This window comes from Ursus arctos, unplaced genomic scaffold, assembly GCF_023065955.2.
Source record: "Ursus arctos isolate Adak ecotype North America unplaced genomic scaffold, UrsArc2.0 scaffold_8, whole genome shotgun sequence".
Lineage (NCBI taxonomy): Eukaryota > Metazoa > Chordata > Mammalia > Carnivora > Ursidae > Ursus > Ursus arctos.
Window position 1 is genome coordinate 37,093,155 of NW_026623100.1, and position 25,432 is coordinate 37,118,586.

Sequence of the window (25,432 nt, forward strand, 5' to 3'; positions counted from 1 at the left end):
TTCCTAATTTACTGCCCATATTCCAGTTTTGTCAATGGATCCAGAAAATGTCCTTTATAGCATATTTTCCCTCAAGTACAAGATTCAGTCTAGGACAGGGATCAGCAAACCATGGCCCATGGGTCAAATCCATCCCATTACTTACTATGTAAATAAAGTTTTATTGGAATACAACCACACTCATTCATTTATATATGGTGCCTGGCTACTTTTGAGGTATAACTTGAGTGGTTGTGACAGAGACCCTATGGCCCACAAAGCCTTAAATGTGACTATCAGGCCCCTCAGAGAAATTGTTTACTGATCCTGGACTAGGACGAGGCACTACATTTAGCTGTCAGGCTGCTTTAGCTTCCTGTAATTTGAAACAGTTCCTCAGATTTTCCTCCTTTCTTCTGATTGACATTTTTGTAAAATATTCTCTCTTACTTTCTCTCTCTCTCTCTTTCTTTCAGAGCAGAAAGCTTCTCATCTGAAGTCGCTGTGATTTTTCCTCCTAAATTAGATTCTGGTATACACTCCCCATCGGAAGAAAATCCATGAAGTAATGCGCTATCACTGTCAGGGCATCTCACTCGGAGGCACGCAATGTTCATCGGACCCCCAGTTATGATGTACATTTTGATCACCTGATAAAAAGGGTGCCCAATTATATTTTTCGGTCTCATTACTAATAAGTAATCCTGGGACACTTGAAGACCATCCAAATATGCTACTACTTACCAAAAGCTCCCCCCCTAGATTTAGTACCTATGAATGATTCCTGCCCGAATAAATCTTTATTGTAATGACTGTAAAATGAAGAACTACAAAGAGTCTGAGATTTTAGCCACTTGCAAGCCAACAAATTAGTGTGCCACAATTTCGTGGATGCTAGTAGAAGGCACAAAGCTGGATCAGAAACAAAGCACTTTGTTACTCGTATCAAGAGCAGCGGCTAGTAATGTTCATAGCAGCAATGTCCACAATAGCTAAATCGTGGAAGGAGCCGAGATGCCCTTCAACAGATGACTGGATTAAGAAGTTGTGGTCCATATATACAATGGAATATTACTCAGCTATCAGAAAGAACGAGTTCTCAACATTTGCTACAACATGGATGGCACTGGAGGAGATAATGCTAAGTGAAATAAGTCAAGCAGAGAAAGACAACTATCGTATGATTTCTCTCATCTATGGAACATAAGAACTAGAATGATCAGTAGGGGAAGATAGGGATAAAGAAAGGGGGGGTAATCAGAAGGGGGAATGAAGCATGAGAGACTATGGACTATGAGAAACAAACTGAGGGCTACAGAGGGGAGGGGGGTGGGGGAATGGGATAGACCAGTGATGGGTAGTAAGGAGGGCACGTATTGCATGGTGCACTGGGTGTTATACACAACTAATGAATCATCGAGCCTTACATCGAAAACCGGGGATGTACTGTATGGTGACTAACATAATATAATAAAAAATCATTATAAAAAAAAAAAAAAAAGAGCAGCGGCTAGAGTATCAGCATTTAACATGTGCACCGGTTCCCGGAATGCCCATCTCCACAGGACAACGTGAAGACGTCCAGGAGACACCTGCACATACAGCGGTTTGCTTTAAAGGAGAGGAACTCTGAGCACAGGGAACCCAAATATCTTTGCTCCACAGAAAAACACTGTCTCGATCTTCCAAAGCTGGAAACATGCCTGCTTCTTTCTCTGACAGGAGACATCATCCCTACCTTACAAAGCTACACAAAGATCCTTGAAAAGATGATCCGGAACAAACACAGACTGTGCCTCTCCTCACAAGATGTACAGACATGCAAGAGAACCCTAAGTGTCTGTCAACAGTCAACGCTCAACATTCTACTGTAAGAAGAACAAACCCAGGCTTCTCCCCTGTTAACATATGTATTTAGATTTATATGTATTCGTTCATTCATTTATATATCTGTTTATTATTAGTAATGACTCATGGTTTTCTATTTTTCCCCCCAATGAAAATAACCTTACTCACAAACTCTCCTACTTCTTTATTTCCCATTAAGATTTTAAAGCCCAGCTGCTTTTTATTGCTTTATTTGGTAGAAGGAATTACACATCTGCATTTCTGAACAGTGTAGGAAAATCTAGAAAGACAATAGGTCAAATGCAACTGAAACTTAGGGAAAGTGTCTTCGAGGCGCTCCCAAAAACTTGAGTAACAGCTTAAACAAACTTCACAAGTAGCCACTGTTGATTGCTTAAGCCCACAACTAGTTGCAGCCAAATGTGGTCTGGACTAGACTATTCCCTGTCTCAGAGATACTAGGCATCTTTTTATGTTACAAGGAAAAGAAGAAAAAAAAAAAAACAAGTAGGCAGACAAACCATTTTCAGAGAAAGTAACTGCTCTTATTGTTTAAGAAAAGAAAATCCCATTCTTTTCCCTATGACTATGGCAAGTCAGGCCTCCCCATAAAGCAGTTCTAGAAAACCAGAGCAAAAAGTTTTTGACAAACATAGTCACATAAAATTGTTACAGTCACATAGTCACAGAATTGTTAAAGTATGTACTAAAGGCAAATCTGAAGGAGAAAAGAAAAGTTTTGAAAAGCTAGACTAAAAAAATGTAGAAGGCCTTCCCACTTCCATCCCTACTTTTGATCATTATTGACAAGACACTAGGTCCAGTCCCTTACTGGTGGTAGAACAAGAAAAACCATGCGCTGATTAGGTTTATAAAGTTAATTTATCTATTATATATCGTATTAGGGCATAATAGGATAAAATGAATAACTTAATACTTGTAAGCACTTTGAATAGTTTTCCACACTTAGCATGATAAATCGAACCACTTTAATGATAATGACAACTGATGGAGGAAAGAACACAGGACAGAGAACTGATATTTAGCTTTGAGTTCTAACTTGGCTACCTACCACTTACATGACTGTAGGTGAGTAATTAAATTGCCCAAGGCCAAGGTTTCCCCTTCTGGGAAAAGAGATGGATAAAAGAAAGCGTGGGCAAAAGTCCTTCTAGCCCTGGTAGTTCGTGATTCTTAATTTCTAGATTAGTATTTTATAAAAGTAACATTAAATGGAGATGGACTGTAGGAGGAAGAGCACAGGTGTTCTCGTACTATTTCTGTATCTGCGTATTTATGTCTACACATATATTAGTCTAGTTCCTTATTCTTCGCTGCATTCTTAAAGAGTCCTTTTTATAATATAAAAATTTAATGACAGGGTAGGAGTGAGAAGGACATGTACAAGCTGGAAAGAGAAATATATTTTTTAAGATTTAAAGGTAGCAGGCCAGGTGTTTTTACATACGTTCTTTCATTTCATTCTCACAGAAACACTGTGAGATGAACATCATTATTTGAATGTTTTAAATGCAGAAAATTGAGGCTGTGAGACATTAAGTAACGACGTGTCTAAGTCGAGATTTAGATTCAAGCTTTTCCGATGTCCCTAATTTAAAAAAACACCAGGCTGACCAGAATCACCTGGTTTCTAATTTTAAGTGTTTTTTAAAAATTACAATAGGCTTCAGCATTTTTACAAAATCTTTTATTCTTTGAAGCTACTGCTTTCCTGATGAACAGAAACAGACTCGGACAGAGTGCAGCTCTTGCACTGTGGCCTGCCCACCTGCTTTCCTTCTGAGACACAAGAAAGCTGCCTGAAGTTGTAGTCTCCATCTTGAAAGATCAAAAACAGAAACTACACGCTCCAGATGGAGGACCCGAACCGCGAAAAGAACCTACCTAAGTCTCTGATAAGTGCGGCGCCACCGTACCAACACCCAGGTGCCTGGCTTCCTGTCACATTATAAAAAAACAAACTGTCTTTGCCTAAACCCTTAAAGCTGGGCTTTAGTTACACGTACTCAAACATAACCTGTACTGCTACAAACATCACCATTAAACATCATAAATGACCTCATTTTCATATCTAAAAAAATATGTTAACATATCTTGTACTTTGTTTCAGGGTAAGAAGAAATCCCAAACCTAAGCTAGTAACACTCCATATAATGGATGGATGGACTATATTAACCTCAGCCCAAACAACCAAATCTTCTTTCACTGTGGCATCTTTGATAGTCCTTTTATAGGTCTCCGTCGATTTTTCTTTCTTGAGGGATTTTGAACACTCACATTCATTCATTCGTTTCACAATGATTTGTTAAGCTCCTTCTGTGTGGTGAGAATAACACAGTAAACTGAGAGTTCCAGAAGTTCTAGTTAGAGACATTCAGTTAAGGAAGTAAAATGAATTCTGCCTACATTCCCTGAGCAAATCTGGAATGTTACAGGCAAAGAGTCTGAGTTTCTACTCCAGTATTGAGGTCCTAAACTACTTCACCTCTAGGTTATGGTTTGAGTTATAAAAATCTGAGAAAGCAGAGAATCCACTATAGGCCCAAACTCAGCTTTTCCAAATCCCTCACTATTTAAAATAAATCAGTTCTATTCATAGGTTACAAACAAACTCTTCATTACACCTGCCACAACCAGCTATATTTAAACATGAGCTCCAGTTACGGCATTTGCTTCTGGTTAGATCATTTTGGTATATGCAACTTACATAACTGTCTGAATGACCAAATTTCCTCTATAAAACAAAAGGAAACCCCTCCCCTACATGTCCTCTTGTTCAGATCACAAGGGTCTGGCCACAGTTATTGCAGTCACCCCCTCATAATATCCAAAACTATTGGGACAATGTATTAAATAAACTAAGTAGCCAGTAAAGAGGGCATTTTAGGGAAGCAAAAGAACCTAAAATTTTTAAATTTAAAAAGTGAAAATAAACAAAAACCTGGCAGTCACAATCAAACTAGGAAAACGAAGAAAAAGACATGAGAGATCTGGTTGGAAATATGAGAGGAGGGAGAGAAGATTTTAAATGCCAAATCCAGAGACAGTAATGGGAGAAATTTGGCATAACTAACGGGAAGAAATATCAAAAGGAAGACAGAAAATACGGAATATGTTTCGGGAAAGAGAACTGCCTGGGGGCGCCTGGGTGGCTCAATGGGTTAAGCGTCTGCCTTTGGCTCAGGTCATAATCTCAGGATCTTGGGATCAAGCCCCACATTGGCTCCCTGCTCAACGGGGAGACTGCTTCTCCCTCTCTCTCCTGCTCGTGCTCTCTCTCACTATCTCTTTCTCTCTCTCTCAAATAAGTAAATAAAATCTTAAAAAAAAAAAAAGAAGAACTGCCTGTACAAAGGCATCATCATGAGAGAACATGGGGTCAACATATCTGGAGCATAGACTGCAAGCAGGCAGGGGGAAAAGAGCAACCAGAAATGAGGTAAGAGAGTCAAGCCAAGGATAGAACATGAGAGACTATATAGACCAAGCTAAGAAGTTTACTTTACTCTGAGAACAATGAGAAACTAAAGTATTTGAAGCACAGTTTTTATATGATTTAAATTATGTTTCAAAGGGGTGTTACTGGGTGTGATACAGAAAATGATTGATTTCTTGTTCTTTTTGTCAAAGCTTAAAAAATAATTCTGCATTGTGGTGTCTACAGCTGTTTAAGTGAGACATTACTGTTAAAAAAAAAAAAAAAACATAAGCACCCTTGAGGAGTTCAATCTTCTCAACGTAAGCATTTTGAAAAACAAATGTGAGCGCGTGTAGAAAAAAAAAATTTTTGATCACATTTTTTTGCCTCTTGTTTTTATTCAAAGCCAAATGATATGTATGCTCATGGGTAATAAGGTCACCAGGTTAAAGGAGCAATATGACAATTATAAACAGCTAGATTACAGCGGCTACAAACCAGGGCCCATTAGCCCATACTACAGGAAAGTTATCGCTATAAATGGCTTTTCCTGTGTCCTTATCAATGCAGCGCACAAAGTATCTCACCCTCAGCTTTTCTCTATGATCTATGTAGTGTTTATGCCTATCTAACCTCACCAGGCACTGGGGGGTCAGTGCAACTAGGAGGCGGGGAGATACGGCAGCAGAGTGACGAGACAATCTGCTAAGTGTCAGAGATGGACTAGGAGTCACCAAATATTTCAGGGCAAAACTTTCCACATTAAAAAAATATCTCTAAAGAAAATACTCAAACTCCGCTCTTATTGCTCAGAAGTCCTCAAGATCACCATGGAAGCAAACCAGAAACCTCCCAGCTCTGTTCTGTGTAAGCTGGCTCCTCAAACAGTGCGACTTGCATTTGCCTTCGATAGTGGGGGGAAGGCAGATGAGTATTTCTGAGACGGGAAAGACAGTCCATTTAAAATGAGAATAAAACAACACTCACAAAAAGAGTCCAGAGGAGTAATGTCTAAATATCAGAGCCTAAAATATAACTCACTTAAGGTTCTTAAAAAATAACTGTCAAATATATACACATCAGCATTCCTTTCTAATATCGTTGCTATCCCGAAGACTTGAAAATGGTACCTACGCATTTCATATTACTGTTCTCAGGAAGGCTTTTCCATTAAAAGTTCAATGTTCTTTTCTTATTTCCCAAAGAAAATGTATATATTTCCAAATTAACATGATGGATTAAAAAAAAAAAGGTATCTTCACAGTCTTCTACAAAGCAGCTTTTCTCTAGAGCCTTAAGTTATGAACTTGTAAGAGCAGAAAGCACCTTGGTCGTCCTTACCTCTTTCACTATATTCAGAAATACCAGCTTAAATAAAATTTAACATGTTTGTTCTTTACAGTTCTTCTTAGAGCACACTTAAATATACTAATGTGATCTGTAAAAATAAAACAAAACAACAACAAAAAAATACCAAGACAGAAATACAGTATACAGAGTTCGGATGACATCTGAAACAGGAGCCCTCCACCTTTTTTTTTTTTTTTTAAACAGATCATCTGATGAGCCTGGTGTTCCCTAGAAATATAGCTCCAGAAACAACTTTAAGAAGATCTAGATCATTAAGCTATGTGCCTCTGGCAATGCTGGAATTCTATAGCCACAATTTCCAACTACATGTGACTGGTGAAATGAAGTGCTATTTCCCTCTCTCTGTAACACCATCTTTGGAAATGTCAAATGAGAATAAAAACTTACAAACTCTAAGCCCCTAGAATTTTGCATATAGGCCTTTCTCATTTGTCTTAATTTTTACCATAGGAGTAGTAAATGACCCTGCTTGTGTTTCCACCCAAACCAAATATTTAAATGTTCATTCAAGTGTCTTTGAAAGTTTAAATAATGGATTTTTACTACACTTACATAAAATGCATACAAGTCAATAGTGTCAATGCTTAAAATAGAATCAGGATAGTTCTAAAAAATAGCCTACAGTAAAGTACAATCAATTTTAATGAAAACTAAAAAGCGAGTCAGAGCTCTATTTATCAGCGTTCACTGCCAGATCAATGGTCTGTGAGAAATATGAGGAAAATTGCATGAAGCTGATGTATGAATATCTTTTTTTCGTTTGCCAGTCAACTGTCTTAATACCTAGATGTAGCAGAAATGCTTTACTATTTTTTTAAAAGGGAGTCTCTTCTTTTTAAGCCAATTAACAATTTAAAAAACCTGACCATCAAAAATACACCCAATCCCGCAGACCTGCTTTAAGTCTACGTTCCAATTCTTGCTGTTCAGTTTACTTAATTATTAAATAGCAACAGTGTCTTCTGAGGCAACAGGACTAAGAACCCTAAAATCTTACCTCTGGTACCAACAAAAGAACTATTTCATGGCTTGATTCAGAGTGAGGCCAGTCTCTACCACGTGAGATGTTTTTCTCATATTTACCATATGAATAAGTCACTTATTTAATGTAGTCAAACTGGTGAAGCCCTATGAGATTGTTGCACATAATGTTCTATAAAATCCAAGATAACACTATTATAAATACATATATAAACAACAACCCTTCAACTGTCGCTATTTGAAAGGATCTGGAAGTCTAACCTTAGAATGCCAAAATTAATCGTTTTTCTTGAATTGAAAATTTCAGCAGTGTCTTAGGCCCTTCAAGCATCTATTTCCCAAATGCTTTAATGTAACAGCCAACAGCTGCCAAAGTTCTTTATGTAATTTCATTAAGTAATTCCCTTAACACTTCAGAAAATGTCACTTAAAACTGCTTTTATCCATTCCTTTTTCCACTCTCCAAATCCTTTCCTTGCTATTATCAGTAGTCACAGGACCATGGATTTTACACCTTCCTCCAGCTCCCACTGTAGACCATACAAGTAGAAATCCTCAGATTAGAAAGGGAGAAATATGTTCCAGGAAGATTCCTGCCTACCCCACCCCACCCCACCCCTGGCCCCAGCAATGATCATGAAGGACTATAAAGACATTGTGCGTAAATTCTAGCTCCGCTACTGACTCATTTCTCCAAATTATAGCCAAGTACTTAAAAAGGGATATTATTAAAAGCAAGTAAGAGGTAAATATCCTGAAACTTTACAAAATTATGTCCAGGGACATAAATTACTAACTATAATTCTCATAATTATTTTTAAATCTCTGTCTGAATCCTTCTTAGTAAAAGAATTCAGGGGACAAACCTATTAGTTTAGGTGCTGGAGCTAACTTATTCTTAATAGAAAAACAGGTCACCAGCTTGCCATGCATAATGACTGCCCAGGGAATGAAGATTTATGACACAGAAAGAAGTTCACTTTGAAATATGCTTTTAAATTTAGATTTTGGCAAGGCTTCCAAACCTATGAGGAAGACAAGTGGTAGGGTGTCCTTAGGAGCTTATAAAAGGGGATACTCAGCTAGAACTGGGGTAAGCTATTCTGGGGCATAGGTCTGTAGTCAGCAGGCACCTGAAACCTAACTCAGCCTCTAGCTCCTTTTACACGAGGGATTCTTTCTAGGTTTAATAAAATTCAGGAATTGAGGAAGCTTCTGAAATTCTAAGCAAAATATCACATGCCTGTACATATGTGCATTTTGTCTGGGGAAAGGGTTCACAGCTTTCATCAAATTCTCAGAGGCCCCTTGCCCAAGAAAATTTAAAAGAAATAACTGCACTTGCTAGAGCCTTTGTAATATGAATTCACTACACAATGACATTCTGCATTCCCTTATATCTCAGGCTGTTTTACAGTCTCCATTAGTAACTGAAAGTGAATTAAATAAAAATGAGGTTCTTATGATTCATGTAATACTGAGAGGTTGCTGCCTACTAAACAAATCCACGTATGGCTTATAATATGCTATGCCTGGATCCAAGATGTCAGAAATCTTTAAAAAGTACACTTTTTAACACAAATGCAGAAAACTACATAAATCGAAGGTATACATTGGTCAACATTCTTTAACCTAGAATTTTCTTTAATTGGTAATGAGCAGACGATGTAAATCACTGGAGAATAAGAAACCACAAGAAGATAAGATTATAAATGAGACCCACAAACTAGGAATTGGTTTTATTTACAGGTTTGCTCTCCCAGGTTCTTAATGACACACAAGCTCCTTGACATGGGATAGATATATATATATATATATACACTCTTTCAGTGATAGAAGGGTGAAGGAGTAGCAAATTTGGAGAGGAGTCAGAAAGATGTTGCAGTGTACAGAAGAGCTTGAAGTATATACAAATCTTTGTCCAAACTGAGCTGAGTTCAAGGCTTGGAGCCCATAAACATGGCAGACATCACTGGGTTGATAGAGTTTTCAAAAAATCTATAAGACAGACTGGTTTCTGTCTTCATTAGACAGATAGGCCATCCATCTTTGTAACTACTGCCATACTATGTACAGAACTCTCCAGTTATTATTATTCATCACTTCTCTTCCAGTAAAGTTTTTAGTTTATTTTCTTCCTCCTAAAAAAATTATCCTTAATGACTGTAAAATGATGTTTTATATCCTGCCCCTTACCTGCCCATCTCTAAACTGTATATAAAGATTTAAACAGCCTAAGTTGTTTAAAACAATTCTATAAAATACACCTACATTTGCTCTGCACACTTCCACTGCATTACTATACCAAGAACCAAGTCTCAATTAACCACTATCTGACCCTTGTTCACTTTCTTCCCTCCCCTCCTCCTGCCAAAGTTTGCCCTTCCTGCCAAAGTTCAGCACTTCCTAGAAAAGTCTCACTGCCTGTTTGATATTGTACTTCACTTTAGTCACCAAAGGAAGAATTTACAGGTGCTTGGCCCCATCTATAAGACCATGACCGAAATCTGACCTCCTGTTACAATACGTGAACTCCTGCCCTACTGATAAGGCTGGCAGATATAAGTAGGATTTTTCAAATAATCCTTTGGGAATTTATAAGCAGCACAGCCATAAAAGGGGGGTGAATGGAAGGTCGGTTTCACTAAAAATAATAAATATTGCCATGTTTATTCAAAGTGTGCCTTGTTATCCTCCAGGCCAAAAGTTCAGATAAACACTATTGTAAATGACAAAATATTAGAACTTTTTGTTACTTCTGTTATGATCCTTCCGTTGGACACCAATAGAACTGTTTTCCCTCGTATAAGTCCCAGCCCTGATATTGTATAACACTGCCTGAGGCTAGAATACTGGATTCATTTGCAGGTCAAAAGGAGGGCAGTTATCTTTCAAAATCAAAAACAAACATTTATTGAGTACTATATACTACTAATACTAAATGCTAAGTGCTAGGGCTAAAAAAGATGAATAAAACATGGTACCTGCCCTAAAAGAGCTTACAGTCTATTGAGGAAAAAGAATACCTATTTAGGATAAGATGATATAATACAGTCAGCACTGATACAACTATGTACAGTAACAGTGCAAAGGCGAAGAGGGTCCACTGAGCTCCACCTGAAACATCAGGAAAATGTGATGGAGGACACACGTATGAAGTAAGTATGAATCCGTAAAATAAAAAGAAGTGGGAGTACTCATTCAGGCAGAAGGACTAGAATGAGGAAAGGATGGCAGGCAGGAAGCAGCATGGTTTGTTCAAAGAACTGGAAGCATTTTGGTATCATTAAAGCAAGGTGGTAAGCAGCAGAAAATATGGCAGACAGGACATGGAAAACCTTCTATACTTCTGTATTTTACTCCATAAGTGACCAATTAGAGAATTTTAAGCAGATAACATATATGCCAGATTTGTATGATACACAGATCGCTATCACTACAGTGAGAAGTCGAGTTAGGGATGTACAATATAAGGGAGGGAGAACAGTTAAGAGAATGTTTTCAATAATCCTGATGATCTAGGACAATCATTTTAGGATAGGGGAGGATGAGAGAAAGTAAAACTGTACTTAGGAGGTCACATCTGCAAGATACAGAGATCTGGATATGGTGCTGAGAAAAAAGAAAAGGTTTGGGTTTCTGCCTGGGGACTTGACAGAATGCTGTTACTACCTGAGATCATGGTAAATCCCAGCACAGTAGATTTTAGGGAAGGGGGACATAACGAGTTCATGGTGAAACATACAGAATTTGTCTTGTCTGTGAAATATCCAAAAATGTTAATATTAACTACATCAGGAAATGAAAAAAATTTGTTACAAATTTTTATATTAAGTAATCCATTTTTAAATATCTTTGTCATTAATATTATGAAGAGATGCCCTCTACTATATAGTAATACAAATTTAGTGATTTGAGAATGGGGAAACAAATACAGAGAAGTAACAAATTACAGCCCCCAAAAAAGCTATAAAGAGTCCACTCTATAAGTCATACATGGTCTGGCTCTTCCTTTAGCAAAAGAGATATCTGAGTGCTCTCTTAAAGTCCATCTAGGTCTGGAACAGCAATGTCTAAAAAATAAACCTGTATTCCAGAAACAGAGCTGAGCTCTTACCACTAGTTGTATTTTTTCAAAACTAGGAAACATTATGGACGTGTGAATGAGGAAAGAGGCCTGTCTCTGCCACATAAACTATGCCTTATCAAATTATTACAGAACATTAATGAATGCCAAATATTTCAACACTATAGAGTATCAGTGTGTGGAATTTATTTTTAAGTGGGCAGTTAAAGGTCCTCCTTAAACTCACAGTTTAGGATGATGCAGACTTTGTGTATTTAAGAACATGTATGTTTTGAATAATTGATAAACTTCGTATGTTGATGGCAGAGACTAGCACCTCTGCCTACATGTCTATACTTTATATCATATACTTTAAAAAATACCAATAATGTGTCTAATAATCAGCCTCAGAGATACGTAACTCTTGCCAGATTAACTGCCACTGTTTAAATTTCAATTATGTGCCAAAGGCGGAGTGAGGCATCATTCATATGTTATCTGCAACTGTACTGATCATGATTATCACAGCTCACATCTGAGAAAGCCAAGGTTTAGGTACCTTGCCTCACACCACACAGCTAGTAGGTGTACAAATAAATTACTTTAGTGCTCTTATGAATTACTAGGAGAGTTCTCATTTGAGGAAAATTTGTTACATTTTCTATATCATAAAAATCTTAATAAAGCTTACAAAAGCTAGCAAATGCACAGTGATGAGATAAAGTGCTGTCATATTATAGTCATTCAAAAATTATGATTTCTCTCCTGGTAGACTGTCATTTTTTAAAAGCAGAAGTCCTTGACTTATTTACACATCCTTGCTCTCCAAACCCATTTCATGCAGAACAGAAATTCAGTAAGCTTAGTAAATAAGTAAATGAGTGATAAAGCTTGAGTTAGCATACGCTCAAACAAATGTACTGTGTTTTTTTAGCTACCACTTACTTATTCATTCAGTTGATATTTGTTGAGTACATACTATGTGCCAAGTACTGTTGTTGGCACTGAAGATATAACACTAAACTAAACAAACTACTGATTTTCATACTTTTACACTATTTGAGAGGAAAAGTACACTTGATTTTGTAATGATGAGACTTAACAATAAACAATGATGAGACTTAACAATAAACCATATACATAAATATAAAAAGGATTAAGAATAAAAAAATAAATGGAGTAGAATTCCAGACTGTTAAAAAAAAAAAAAAAGCAGTAATACGTCTCATCAAGTTGGGTTTATCTAACGAATACAAGGATCATCTAATATCACAAAAATCTATCAATGAAACTCACCACATTCATGAACTAAAGGATAGAGACCACAGGACTGTATCAATATATTTGGAAAACAAATCCAATAAAATTCAATACTCATTTTTGTTTTTATAAAAAAAAATATCAGGAGTCTAGGAATAACTAGATAAAGAATATTTACCAAAAACTTAGTGCAAACATCAGTTAATGGAGGAACTTTAGATACATTCTGTTAGAGATCAAAAATCAGACAAGGACATCTACTATTATCTCCCTCAACAATAAAGTAATGATGATCCCGGTCAATACAATAAGACAATATAAAGAACAATGAGATATATGGATAGGAAGAAAATAAGTCAGTATCTGCAGATCAACTACACAGAAAATCAAAATTATGATCAACTACACAGAAAATCTATCAAAAACCAAAAAAACAAACCATAATTACTAATAAAAAGAGTTGAGCAAGGTTGCCAGATTTAAGTTAAATTAGAAAAATCAAGAGCATTCCTCAACATCAGCAATTATTAAATTAAAAAGTAGAAAGCATCAACAAAAACTGTATTTTGCTATTAACCTTAAAAGAATCCCCAAAACTGTTAACATAGAAACAAAGCTTAATAATTTAAAAGTAGACTTTCCTCTTTCATAAGTAGCATGACTTAGCATTATAAAGTTGTCAATTCTTCCCAAAATTTACCTATAAATTCAATCAATTCAAATCAAAATTCTAGAAGGATTTTTTTATGAACTCAAAGATTCTAAAATATATAGCGAGAACCACTAAAATCTACTCCGAAACTTAAGGTTACACTATATCACTCTATGTTAACTGACTGGAATTTAAATAAAAACTTGAAACAAAAAGAAGAAGGAGGAAGAGGAGGAGGAGGAGAAAAAGAAGAGAAAATGATTGTAGAAAACGATTCTGTCAGAAGATAAGCCTCGAGGAAGTTATAACCTTAAGGTAGCCCCGATTTATTTTAACTTCTTTGGGGAAAAAGGTACTGAAGCCTTTCCATTTGAAAAAAAAGCAAAACACCTACTTACATATACAGCTATTTTCATTATGAAGATTCATTCTATACTTGAATCAAACAATTTGTTTAAAACAAACAAATAAATAAAATAGAGAAAATAAGGTTCATATATAGAGAAGGCAATTTAAAAGAGGAGAAATGAGAAGGGACCTGTTTTACCATACATGTAGATGTATCACAAAACCAAATTTAACAAACCAGAGAACTGAGAAACAGATTCTCACATATGGGTATTTAGTATATGCCCAAGGTACTACCAGGAATCCGTGGGCAATATACAGGTTATGCAGTAGATGGGACTGGTAAAACTGAATTCATCATATAAAAAAATTAAGTTGGATTCCCACCTCATACTATGTATACTACAGTGAATCCAAGATGGATCACCATAGACACGTGATGGGAAAAATGTTAAAGGTTAAAGGTAGCATAGAGGGAATGCCCATGACCTTGAATAGAAAGGGAGTTGTTTGTTTTTTTTTTTAAACAAGACTTAAAAAGTATAAACTATACGGTTAAAATTGATGGACCTGATTACATCAAAATCAAGGATTTCTGTTTGTGAAAGATAATATATACATAGTTTAAAGTCTGGGGACAAACTGGAAAAAAGACATTGGCAACATCCTAAACTGTCAATATCTACAATATATATGGAATTTCTGAGATTTCTCTTTCTAGCAAAGAGAAAAAAACAAAACAAGAAAGCCAATACAAAACTGAACAAAGGTTAAAATAGGCATTTCAGAGAAGAAAAATCGTAAATGATTAGTGAGTCTATAAAGAGAAGCACAATGTTATCAGTAATCAAAGAAATGCAAATTAAAACAAAGAGATATCCTTCAATATCTATCAGGTTAGCAAAAATTTTAAACTAGTTAAAATAAGTATTACACATATACCTTGGACTTACACGAAATAATGATAATAGTGTGTCACAAAGATACATATTATTTATGTAATTCTCTGTACATAAGTTTGAAAAAAAAGTATCTACTTATTTTAGCTGCCTTGAGACAACTAAATCTATATCTTGCTCCATCTTTATATGGGAATGATAGAAGGAGAGAAGGAGGAGCAAGGAGGAGAAGAAAGGAAGAGGGGAAGAGGAAATTACTCACCAGGACAGAATATATGTGTAGACAGCGATAAACAGGAGAGAAATCCACCAAATCTTGGGCTCCAGGTACCTGCAAAACAAACAAGATTGTCAAAAATATTAAAACAATGCTATGAAGAACTTTGAACTGGATTCATTTTTACTATTCGAGTGTAAAAAAAAAAAAGGCCAACTCTAGTTTCTAGGAGAAAAACACAGAACAAACAAACAAACAAACCATGCTCCCAGAAACCTAGTTTTGGTATTTTAGCCATGGGATTAATAAACTGTGGAGAGAGCAGCAAGGCTGGGACACAGAACAGAAGGATAAATAACAGAGAAGCGTGACAGGTGTCATGGGCCCTGCATCTGCTTTTAGAGATATATTTTAGGCTTCAAAAAGGAAGCCTCTAAAAAGGAAGAGAAGAAGGTGGGACTGTGACTTTGACAGCGTGACTGCATCTCCTTAGATTCATGGCGGTCTATACAAAAGACCAAGTTTCAGTGGTCTCAACCAAAACCTGCCACACAGGAAGAATTAAATGACCTGCCAGCCAACTTCTGAAGGGCATAAGAATTAGTATTTACATCAGCATGCAATCAAAATACAGAAATATGCTAGAAAGAGAGGGGGATCATGTAAAAAGTAAAATAATAAAAGGAAAAGCCAAATCTATAAGTAATAGCAGAATATTATAATAAGAACAATGTAGACAGATTGAATCTAGACATCAAAAGACAAAGTAAAACAAACAACATTAGGTAAGAACTGGAGATAGTCTCAGTGCTAAAAACTGCTTGGTTATGTGACCTGACAATGAGTAACTCACAATTTACTTTGGCCTTAATTTCCTCAACTGCAAAGGTAACTATTCCCTATATTGTTCGCCTATAGGAATTAAACAAGAATAAAAGGACACAAAGTAAATATTGAACAAAACAAAATACAGCAAAAAAGAAAAGACAAAATTGCATGAAGAAATAATCAAAATAAAAGACCTAGCTGCAGTTTTTACTCTAACACTGGTAATTGTAGGATTCCTCAGAATGTAAGCAGCAGACGCGTCTGAACTGGGTTGAGCTGACTTGTGATTACAAGGCCAGTTTCCCTTATTCCATCAAGAAAGCTTTGTTTCTTCTTTGGGGGTATAGCTTTCTTCACCAAGATGTTTTTCCTGGTGAAATCTACTCATTCTACAACTTGGCAGCACCATATCTACTTTCCCGTCCCTCCAAAATCATTACCTCTCTACATTTATCGGTTCAAATTCATCGACTATTCTATTCATTTGCTATATACCCGTGACAGCACACACTAAATCTCTGTGTTTAAGAACCTCCCAGTGCTAGATACTCTGCAAGCACTCCAAAAAAAAAAAAAAAAAAAAAAAAAAAAACCCTAGCATAGATTTATTAAAAAAAAAAAAAAAAGGAGGCCATTAGAAAAGTTAGCGAGCATTACAAAATCACTGAGAAAAACATTTTATGGACAGATAAACACCATTTAGTTAAAAAAAAAGATTAAAAAGCATGAAAAATTGTAACTTTAAGAGTACAAAAGGGCACTCGTTTTATCTTAATAACACAAAAAGAGACAGCACTCTTATTTGAAATGACCGCAACATAAAAACATCTTTATAGTCTCCCCTGTTGGATTGCAAAGTAAAAATGTGAAGGAAATTTATTTTAGCTTGCCAGAAAAACAGAGTCTACTAGAGAAAACTTCAACTAACCAAAACACAAGTTCAAAAGGTGAAAAATACAAAAATTCATAAAATTATATTCATAGTATTTAAACTACATAAAAATTACACACACACATGTAAAAAGATAATACGAAAAGGTTTTGATCTGTATAGGAAAGGAAACTTTTATTTAGAATTAATGACTATAAAGTTATTTATAATAAACATATATTTATAAAAAGTTTAAGGAAATTTAAATAAATTCAATGACAACTTTGTTTCTACGTTCTTTACGTAGTTTATTTATTTTGTTTTGCTTTGACTCAGAAACATTAGTTTCATTCAAAAGGAAACTGCTTGTAAGCCATTCCCCAGACAGAGCCATGGCCCCTTCACATGTCAATCCCCATCCACATTAGGGGAGAGTTTCCCTAAAAATCTGGTAGTGGTGCCCCTTACTAATGGGCTAAAAAGAGTGGTTTATCTGGGCCAACTAAAAAATAGATATATTTAGAGAGGACAGAAAGGATTCCCTGTCATCTCCAACAAATACTTAAAACCAAACCTATTCTCTGCAAGGCTGTCTTGACATCCTCATCCTCAGCCTCAAACTGTTTAAAAATGCCCTGACCCGGAAATACTGGCTTTGCTATTTCTTAGCCTCTGCAACCATAATCCAGTTAAGGCCCCCTAAGCCAAGGACTGCCTGCTTTGAAAGCAGTCCACAGAAACCTAGATGAGAAAAGAAGGAGTGAAATGGGGCTTCAGTTCACAAACTTTACCTTCACCCCCAAAATAGCCTACTATTTAGGAATCATTTTTCCTCCATGCTCCCTTCTGCGAGGAACACTAGGAGCACTGCAAGGAACCAAGAAGAGTGCTGTGAGGAGAAAGGTATGTAAAGCATGCACTGACTCATGTTGCTTTGAGCGAGATGTGTTTTCTCTGCTTCCACTAATGAAAAAGAATCACATCGACCAAAAGGCAAAAGGAGGAGAGCAACATACACTGTACGTGAAGGAATGCCACACGTTCAGAAGGATAAGAAACGAACTTCCAAAAACCTAAATAGATGGGACTGGGAAAAAGAACAAAAGGCAGTTTCTCCTGACTCGCATAAATAGGTCTGTTTTAAGGTCCACATTTTGCTCCCCATTTAAAATGCAAAATCGCTGTCAAGGTTGTCTTCATTCTTCTTCCCCTCCTGTTTGCCCTTCTCTCCCCTCAAGTGCAAAGAATGATTCAAGCAGGTTTAGGTTTCAGCTGGGGCAGAGGGAGGGGTCCAAGGACACTTTCCTAAGCTAACAATGACTGTCTCTAATGGTTTCTGTCTCCTAACAAAAGCCAGGACTCCGTCTTTATCAGCTTCATCTAATTTTTCCTTTCCAAAGTAAATAACACAGCCCTTGGCATTTTACACATGTCCAAGTTTGACAAATCATTATCGACTGGGACTATAACTGATAAGAGATAACTTTGTGGTAGGACGTTGTCATTTCCTCTCATAAGGGCTTTCTTTCTGAGATACAGAAACATGATTAAAATAGTTAAACATTTCCTCTGCCTGGCAGTCAGGAACTCAAGACATTAAGATACTGGAGTCTGTATTTTTCTAGTTCAAATAGATCTATGGAGATACCAACAGCAGCCACAAACAGTATACTCAAGATTATCCTGCTTTTTTAACTAGTTGTTTTCCTTATGAATTCACATGAAATAATTTCATCACCAAGGACAGCAGCTGCCTAATTCCCTATATAGTTTCTGAATGGAGAGTGTTAGTGCCTTCTGTCAACTCAAACCTCTTTATTATCAGGGAGGAGCAAATTCTAGGTAAGATTTTAGATTCTGTAACTAAGAGATCTGTGCCACAGAGCATGTTATGATATTATATGCTAAGATATTAAAATAATGGATAAATAATAAGCTATTAAGAGAATTTAGGAGTGGCTGGACTACAACAGTCAGAGGTAGATATCATGAAGGCAACACTTAACATTCTACAATTACACATTCACACACCCATTAGAGACTGTGCATCACTAGATGCCAATATATATGGCGAGTCTGTCTGTTTCAATGTGCTTCTTACATTTGTAGGATACATATTAATAGCTTCCATCAAAGCTGTAGTTTTTGTTACTTACTGTCTGTAGATTTTGTTAAATAGCATTATATCCTATCAATACATCAGCTATCACGCAATGCCACTATATAGGCAACAAAAAAAAAAAAAGAGTCTGGGGACAAAGGAAGCTATAAAATAAGAAAAGTAAATTTATAAACAGGATCAATGAAAGGCACCCTGAAAACAGAGTCTTATGGGCCTCTGCAAGTAATATATATTGGAGAGGATGTAAAGATTCAGCGTAGAAATGGAAATATTAGATGGTCAGAAAGAAAAGAAGCATAAACTTTTCTTTATTTTTAAGATTTTATTTATTATTTGAGAGAACAAGTGCAGGGGAGAGGCAGAGGCAGAGGGAGAAGCAGAAGCAGGCACCCTGCTGAATGGGGAGCCAGATGCAGGGCTTGATCCCAGGGATCCCCAATTTTGACCCAAGCTGAAGGCAGATGCCCAACCAACTGAGCCACCCAGGCGCTCCAAACATTTCGGATTATAAAAACTCTTGTGAAACATTAGAATCTTTTTGATATGTTTTTCTTCTTCTCTAATACATCTTAGATCAAGTCAAAGAAATCTGTGAAAATGGAAAGGTTAATGCGTAAGTTCCTCTCATAAAGATAAGGAACATGACTTTACTTATTAAAGAAAAAAGAAGATTTGGGTTTTAAAATAAATAATGACATTCAAGCTTTAACAGATACATCTATTTAACATTTTTATAGCACCTTCCTCCCACCCAACAAAGGAGGTGGAAGTCAGTAGCTATTTCTACTACCTTAATTAAGACTCACTAATGAAGGGAGGAAGAAAAAAAAAGTACCTGCAGATAAGAACCTGATAGATCTACCTGCTTTACTAGTACGTAAGCATATCATGAGGAAAGGGAATAGAATGCAAGAAAAGACTGCTTGCCTCCTTCCACTCAAGAATATTCACCTATGCTGCTCATAAAGATAGTATATGAAAGAAAGAAATGCATTAGTGTGGTCTAGTCTTGTTCACGGCTGTCCCAGGAGACACACACACACACACATACACATACACACACAAAACACAGGCCACTTATTTTTCTCTTATGAAACCTTTCAAAGTAGGTAGACCATCCAAAAGAGTATGATAAAAATCTGCAAGGAATTTAGATAGGTTTCTCACTGATCATTTCGGTCATTCTCCTTCTTGAAAATACTTTTGATTACCACTTTACACAAAACAGTTCCTTGGTATGAGTAAATGAATGCAGGGACTTGGTGCCCATTTCTGAGCATTAGCTGGATTTCAAGTCATTAAAATGTACCAGGCATCTTTCTGAAGGGAGAAAACAACAAATGATTAGCTGAAAGAGCATTACCTTTGCACTCAAAGGATCAATTTTGACTACCCCTATTATGTCTGGAAGCCAGGAAATACCTGGCAAACATTTTTCGCCAGTGTGCTTTTCTGTACTACTTTGCTTCCAAAACTTCAGAGAAAAGAAAGGTAGAACTCATTTGGACATAATCTTCCACAGAGCTGGACTAAACACCGTGGACGCACCAACAAACTGGAAGGCCTAGGATTCTAGTGACTAGAATCAGCAAAAGTATAAGAGAATTTTCTAAACCTCTGAACATGTAAGAACACCCTGAACAGAGCCCTATCCTAAAAACTGCAGGATTTGACTGTAGAGCTTCTCACAAATCACTAGGATTCTTCCTGAGAAATCCCTAAACAAATTACCACTTAATTTACTCAAGTGTTTGCACCAAACAGAAGAAAACCAGGAAAAATCACCATTCTCCCTTTACTGAGACACTGCAAAAAACGTTGTGGCCAAAATTAAAAGACACTCCCTCGAGAATTCTCTGCTTGACGCTGAACACTGGGGCAGAAAAAATTCAAATCCTAGTAATATATACAGTTGCTAGGCACCCTGCCAGTACTTGGTATGGTCAGTATTTTATTTTAAGCTAATTCTAGTAGTTGTGTAGCCAAAACACTGTATTTTAATAAGAAAATATTGGAAATCATTAAATACCCACATGTAGGAGATTGGCTCAATAAACTGTGGTACATTCAAATAATGGAGTACTGTTTGGCAGTAAAAAGAGAATGAGAAAGATTTCTATGAACCAATATGGAACAATTTTCAGGATATACTTTCAAGTGGAAAAACAATGTACAAAAATACATAGGTACAAAAATACATATGTATTATATTATTAATAGTCATGTTGTGTATGGTATGAGGAAAGGTATTTGTATACACACACACACATTCATGATACTGATTTCTTACAAATAGTGGGTAAGAGCAGGGTGGAAGGAATAAAGAGGAGGATGGGCTATAACTGAATATATCTTCTTATATAATTTTGCTTTTTGAAACTTGTTTATATTTTACATACTCAAAAAATTAAATTAATAAGGATGGGGAACTCTAAAAAATATACAAAAGAAACAAATGAACCCAATTATATATCAACTTGGTAACAGTCACACAGAAGTAAAGTAGCAAAAACTTTTGAACAAAATACCCTGAGCTTTAGCCCCAGTGGGATACACTGTAGGGTAAAAAGCACTGCGAAGAAATCTTGAACCCAGTAAGTTGACTGCTCTTAGTGACATCTGCTTAACAGTGTGGTCACTGCATTGTAGGGATGTAGAAGAGTGTCATTCTTGGCAAACTACAGATCGTTGTGTTGAGATTTCAAACATGATGAATGAAGTATGCCACGTTCAAATGTTCAGCTTTGGTGGGGAGAAGAAGAGAACTGATGAAATCGATCCTTTCAAAATCAAATTTTTAAGATTGAAAGTGCCAAATTTTAATAAGTGGACAACTTAAGTGAAGGTACATGGGTGTTCATTTTACCACTCTTGTAACTTTTCTGATGATCTAAAATTCTTCAAAAAAATAAATTCTTATAAAGAAGATGCTACTGTAGAGGTGGGGTTTGGGTGGTGGGCAAGATAGGTGAAAGGGGTCAAAAGGTACACATTTCCAATCATAAAATTAAGAAGTCATAGAGATGTAATGTACAGCACAGTAACTATAGTTACTGCATTGCATATTTGAAAGTGTCTAAGAGGGATCTAGAAGTTCCCATCAAGAAAACAAAACCCTGTAACTATGTATTCCGATGGATGTTAATCAGACTATTATGATGATCATTTTGCAATATATGCAAATATTGAATCATTATGTTATACCCCTGAAATTAATATAATGTTATATATCAATTTAAAATAAAGACTGAATGAATGGATGAATGGGTGGATGGATGGATGGATGGATGGATGGATAGATAGATAGATAGATAGATGATGGGTATTCAGAAGAGGTCACATTGAGCTAGTCCTCAGGAAAAAGTAGAATTCAGTATTTTAGACAAGGATGAGAGAAAAAGATGTTTACTCCCTAATTAGGGTTATTAGCAACTTCGTACAGAGTGAAGGGAGTGGTTGAATAAGAAATTTGCATATAAGGGAGAAATTCTAAAAGACCTGAAAAGTCAGGTAGATGTTTATAATTGAAGTAAATAATTTCAAAATGACAATAACTTTACACTATCAATACAATGAAAAAATTTCAAAGACATTAAATCAATGTGAGCCATAATATACTCTTACCAATAGACAGACCTTAAAACATAAAAGAAAACCAAACAGAATGTCTAAAGTATGCCATAGTTTTCATTCAACTTTCTAAATTGCTTTTTTGCTTTTGATTTTAATAAAAGTATGAGTATTTACTCTTCATTTGACTACACATATTTTTAATAGACCAGTTTTCATTAAGAATTGAAGAAAAGGGTGCCCGGGTGGCTCAGTTGGTTAAGCAGCTGACTCCTGATCTCAGCATTGTGAGTTCAAGCCCCACACTGGGCTCCACATACATACTTACATACATACATACATACATACATAACTAACTAACTAACTAACCAAAACTAACTAACCAAAACTAACTAACCCCAACTCTGTCAGGGCACCTAGGTGGCACAGTTAGTTGAGAGTCCGACTCTTGGTTTCAGCTCAGGTCGTGATCTCAGGGTCATGACATTGAGTACCACATCAGGCTTCCCACTCAGCATGGAGTCTGCCTGGGTTTCTCTCTACCTCTTCCTCTGCCTCTCCTCCCCCTCGTGTGCGCTCTCTCTCAAATAAACAAATACAACTTAAAAAAAAAAAACTGAAGTGAAAAACCAAGACTACAAGGGTGGGTGACTATTGGGAATAAGTGAATGAGGGCAGCTTTTCAATTTGTATTCTCTTAATAGACATACTTTGTATCTGAAATATCTAGAACTGTTCCTCATTTTTACAAAGAACTCTGTTCTTTGTAAATTTTTTCTAAACACGTGGCCCTGTCAGTCTACCTTCCAGTTCACCATTTTAAATACAGACCCAAGATAAGTAATAATATATTTCTCTCAATAGCACAAATGTGATAATAAATGGCAATATCCAATGTGCAGACACAACAGTGATTGTAGCTTAGTGAAAAAAACACATCTCTGGTGGCAACCTTGCTGCTCGAGGTGATTCTATTACTACCATTCTTAGAAGAAGCCTAAGTTGGAAATACAGATTTTTATGTGAATTCAACTACTTAAAAGTTGGCAAATAATTAAAAAAACTTCTAAGCACTATGCAAGCCAACAGCCATTTTGCAAGCTATTTCCGGCCCACGGGCTGCCAATATGCAACCTCTGATTCTAACTCTAAAGTACTAATGGCATCCTTTATTTCACTTTAACTTACTGAGAAATTACCCTCATTTTGTTACCTTGCTGTCATTTGAAAGTGTTGCAATAAGCAATGTGAAATTTGGGTCAAACATCATAATAACCACAATTTGTCACAAGCAATTTAGTATTAATTAATTATTGTCACTATTTTATAGGTGAGGAAAGAGATGCTCAGAGAAATTACATGACTTGCTCCAATAACACAATAACACTTGTACTTTGTAAATACAAATCTTGTGTTCTTTCCAATCACCCTGTGTTATGGACTGAATTACGTCTCCCCCAAAGTTCATATGTTGAAGGCCTAACCCCCAATGTGACTGTGTTTGGAAATAAGGCCTTTCAGGAGGTAATTAAGGTTAAATGAAGTCATAAGGGTAGAGCTCTGCAAAAATAGGATTGGTGTCCTTATAAAAAAAGGAAGACACACCAGGGGCATACAATCACAGAGAAAAAGCTGTGTGAGGACACAGTAAGAAGGCAGTCATCTGCAAGCCAAGGAAAGACTCCTAAGGAGGAAATCAACCCTGACGGGACCTTGATCTTGGGACTTCCAGTCTCCAAAACTGTGAGAAAATATGTTTCTGTTGCTTAAGCCAGGCAACCTATAATATTTTGTTATAGCATTCCTGGCAAACAAATAATCTTGTTATCAAAATTAGTACAGTACCACAATCATAAAGACATCTCAGAAGGCATTATATATTATATCATACTTGTATTTATATTAGCAATTCCATCCTGTTAACTCCATACTTCAAAAAGGATACCAAAATCTTGAGAGCTAAACCTGACATGGATCATTTGGTCAACATTTATTTGACTCACACTATATAAAGAGTTGTATGGCTAAAACAGTGACTACTGCTCTTTCACAGTATAAACAATTAAGAGACACAAACTAGAATAAGAGATGTGCCAGAAGTATGGTACCAAGGAAGTGTTCTAATAATGCAGAAGCTCTGAAGTAATCGAGAAACAAAAAAAGAAATCAAAGGCCCTGCTTCTTCAAACTATTTCTTACCCAACACTGTTTTTTTAAGCAGTTTGTTTACAGTAGATAATGTTCCATGAGTCCATGCAAATATGTTATCAAAAACTGTATCAACTTGTATTTCACCTTTATTCCCCAAAGACAGTCATAATCCCGTAATAGTATATACTGATAGTATTGTATGTGCCAAGCACTATGATGACAGCACTTACACACTACTTCAGTCAATCCTTACAACTCTGCCCTCAGAAGGCATTACTGTCCCCCTTCTCACAAATAATATATCACCTAAAGTGTCCTTTGTATTTTATATTCAAATATCTCAAAAAATGATACACCTGGGGCACCTGGGCAGCTTGTTGGTTAAGCAGCCAACTCATGATTTCAGCTCAGGTCATGATCTCACGGTGGTGAGATCAAGCCACGTGTTGGGCTCCGCGCTCAGCGGGAATCTGCTTGAGATCCTCTCTTTCCTTCTGCCCCTCCCCCACTCAAACTCTCATGCATGCGCACTCTCTCTGTCTAAAATACATGAATAAATCTTTAAAAGAAAAAGATAGTCCTGATGTATCTAACACAAGTACATTCTCAATCTAAAAAGTTCACCACTTCTAAAACAAAATTCTGAAGTCCTATCTAGATATTTAGAGAAGAGCAATAACATCTGCATATTCCACAGGATGATATACAGATTAAGAATAAACTCCCCAAATCATACGTATTTCCACTAAAAATCAACTGAATTAAGTTGTTAGTCAAAAATGCTCAAATGTCAGCAGTTTATATAGTTTAACTTTAATATTTGACCAGTA

The 25,432-nt window shown here is 36.3% G+C and overlaps 1 protein-coding gene across 6 annotated transcripts in view; it reads right to left on the bottom strand.

Moving 5' to 3' along the window:
- Positions 1–25,432, bottom strand: part of EXOC6B (exocyst complex component 6B) — a 600,511-nt gene that overhangs the window by 318,875 nt on the left and 256,204 nt on the right. For all 6 annotated transcript variants that reach the window (XM_044392293.3, XM_057309029.1, XM_044392302.3 and 3 more), the window contains one exon: positions 15,106–15,174. In XM_044392293.3, the coding sequence (XP_044248228.1) occupies positions 15,106–15,174 (69 nt within the window). The remainder of the gene's footprint in view (positions 1–15,105; positions 15,175–25,432) is intronic.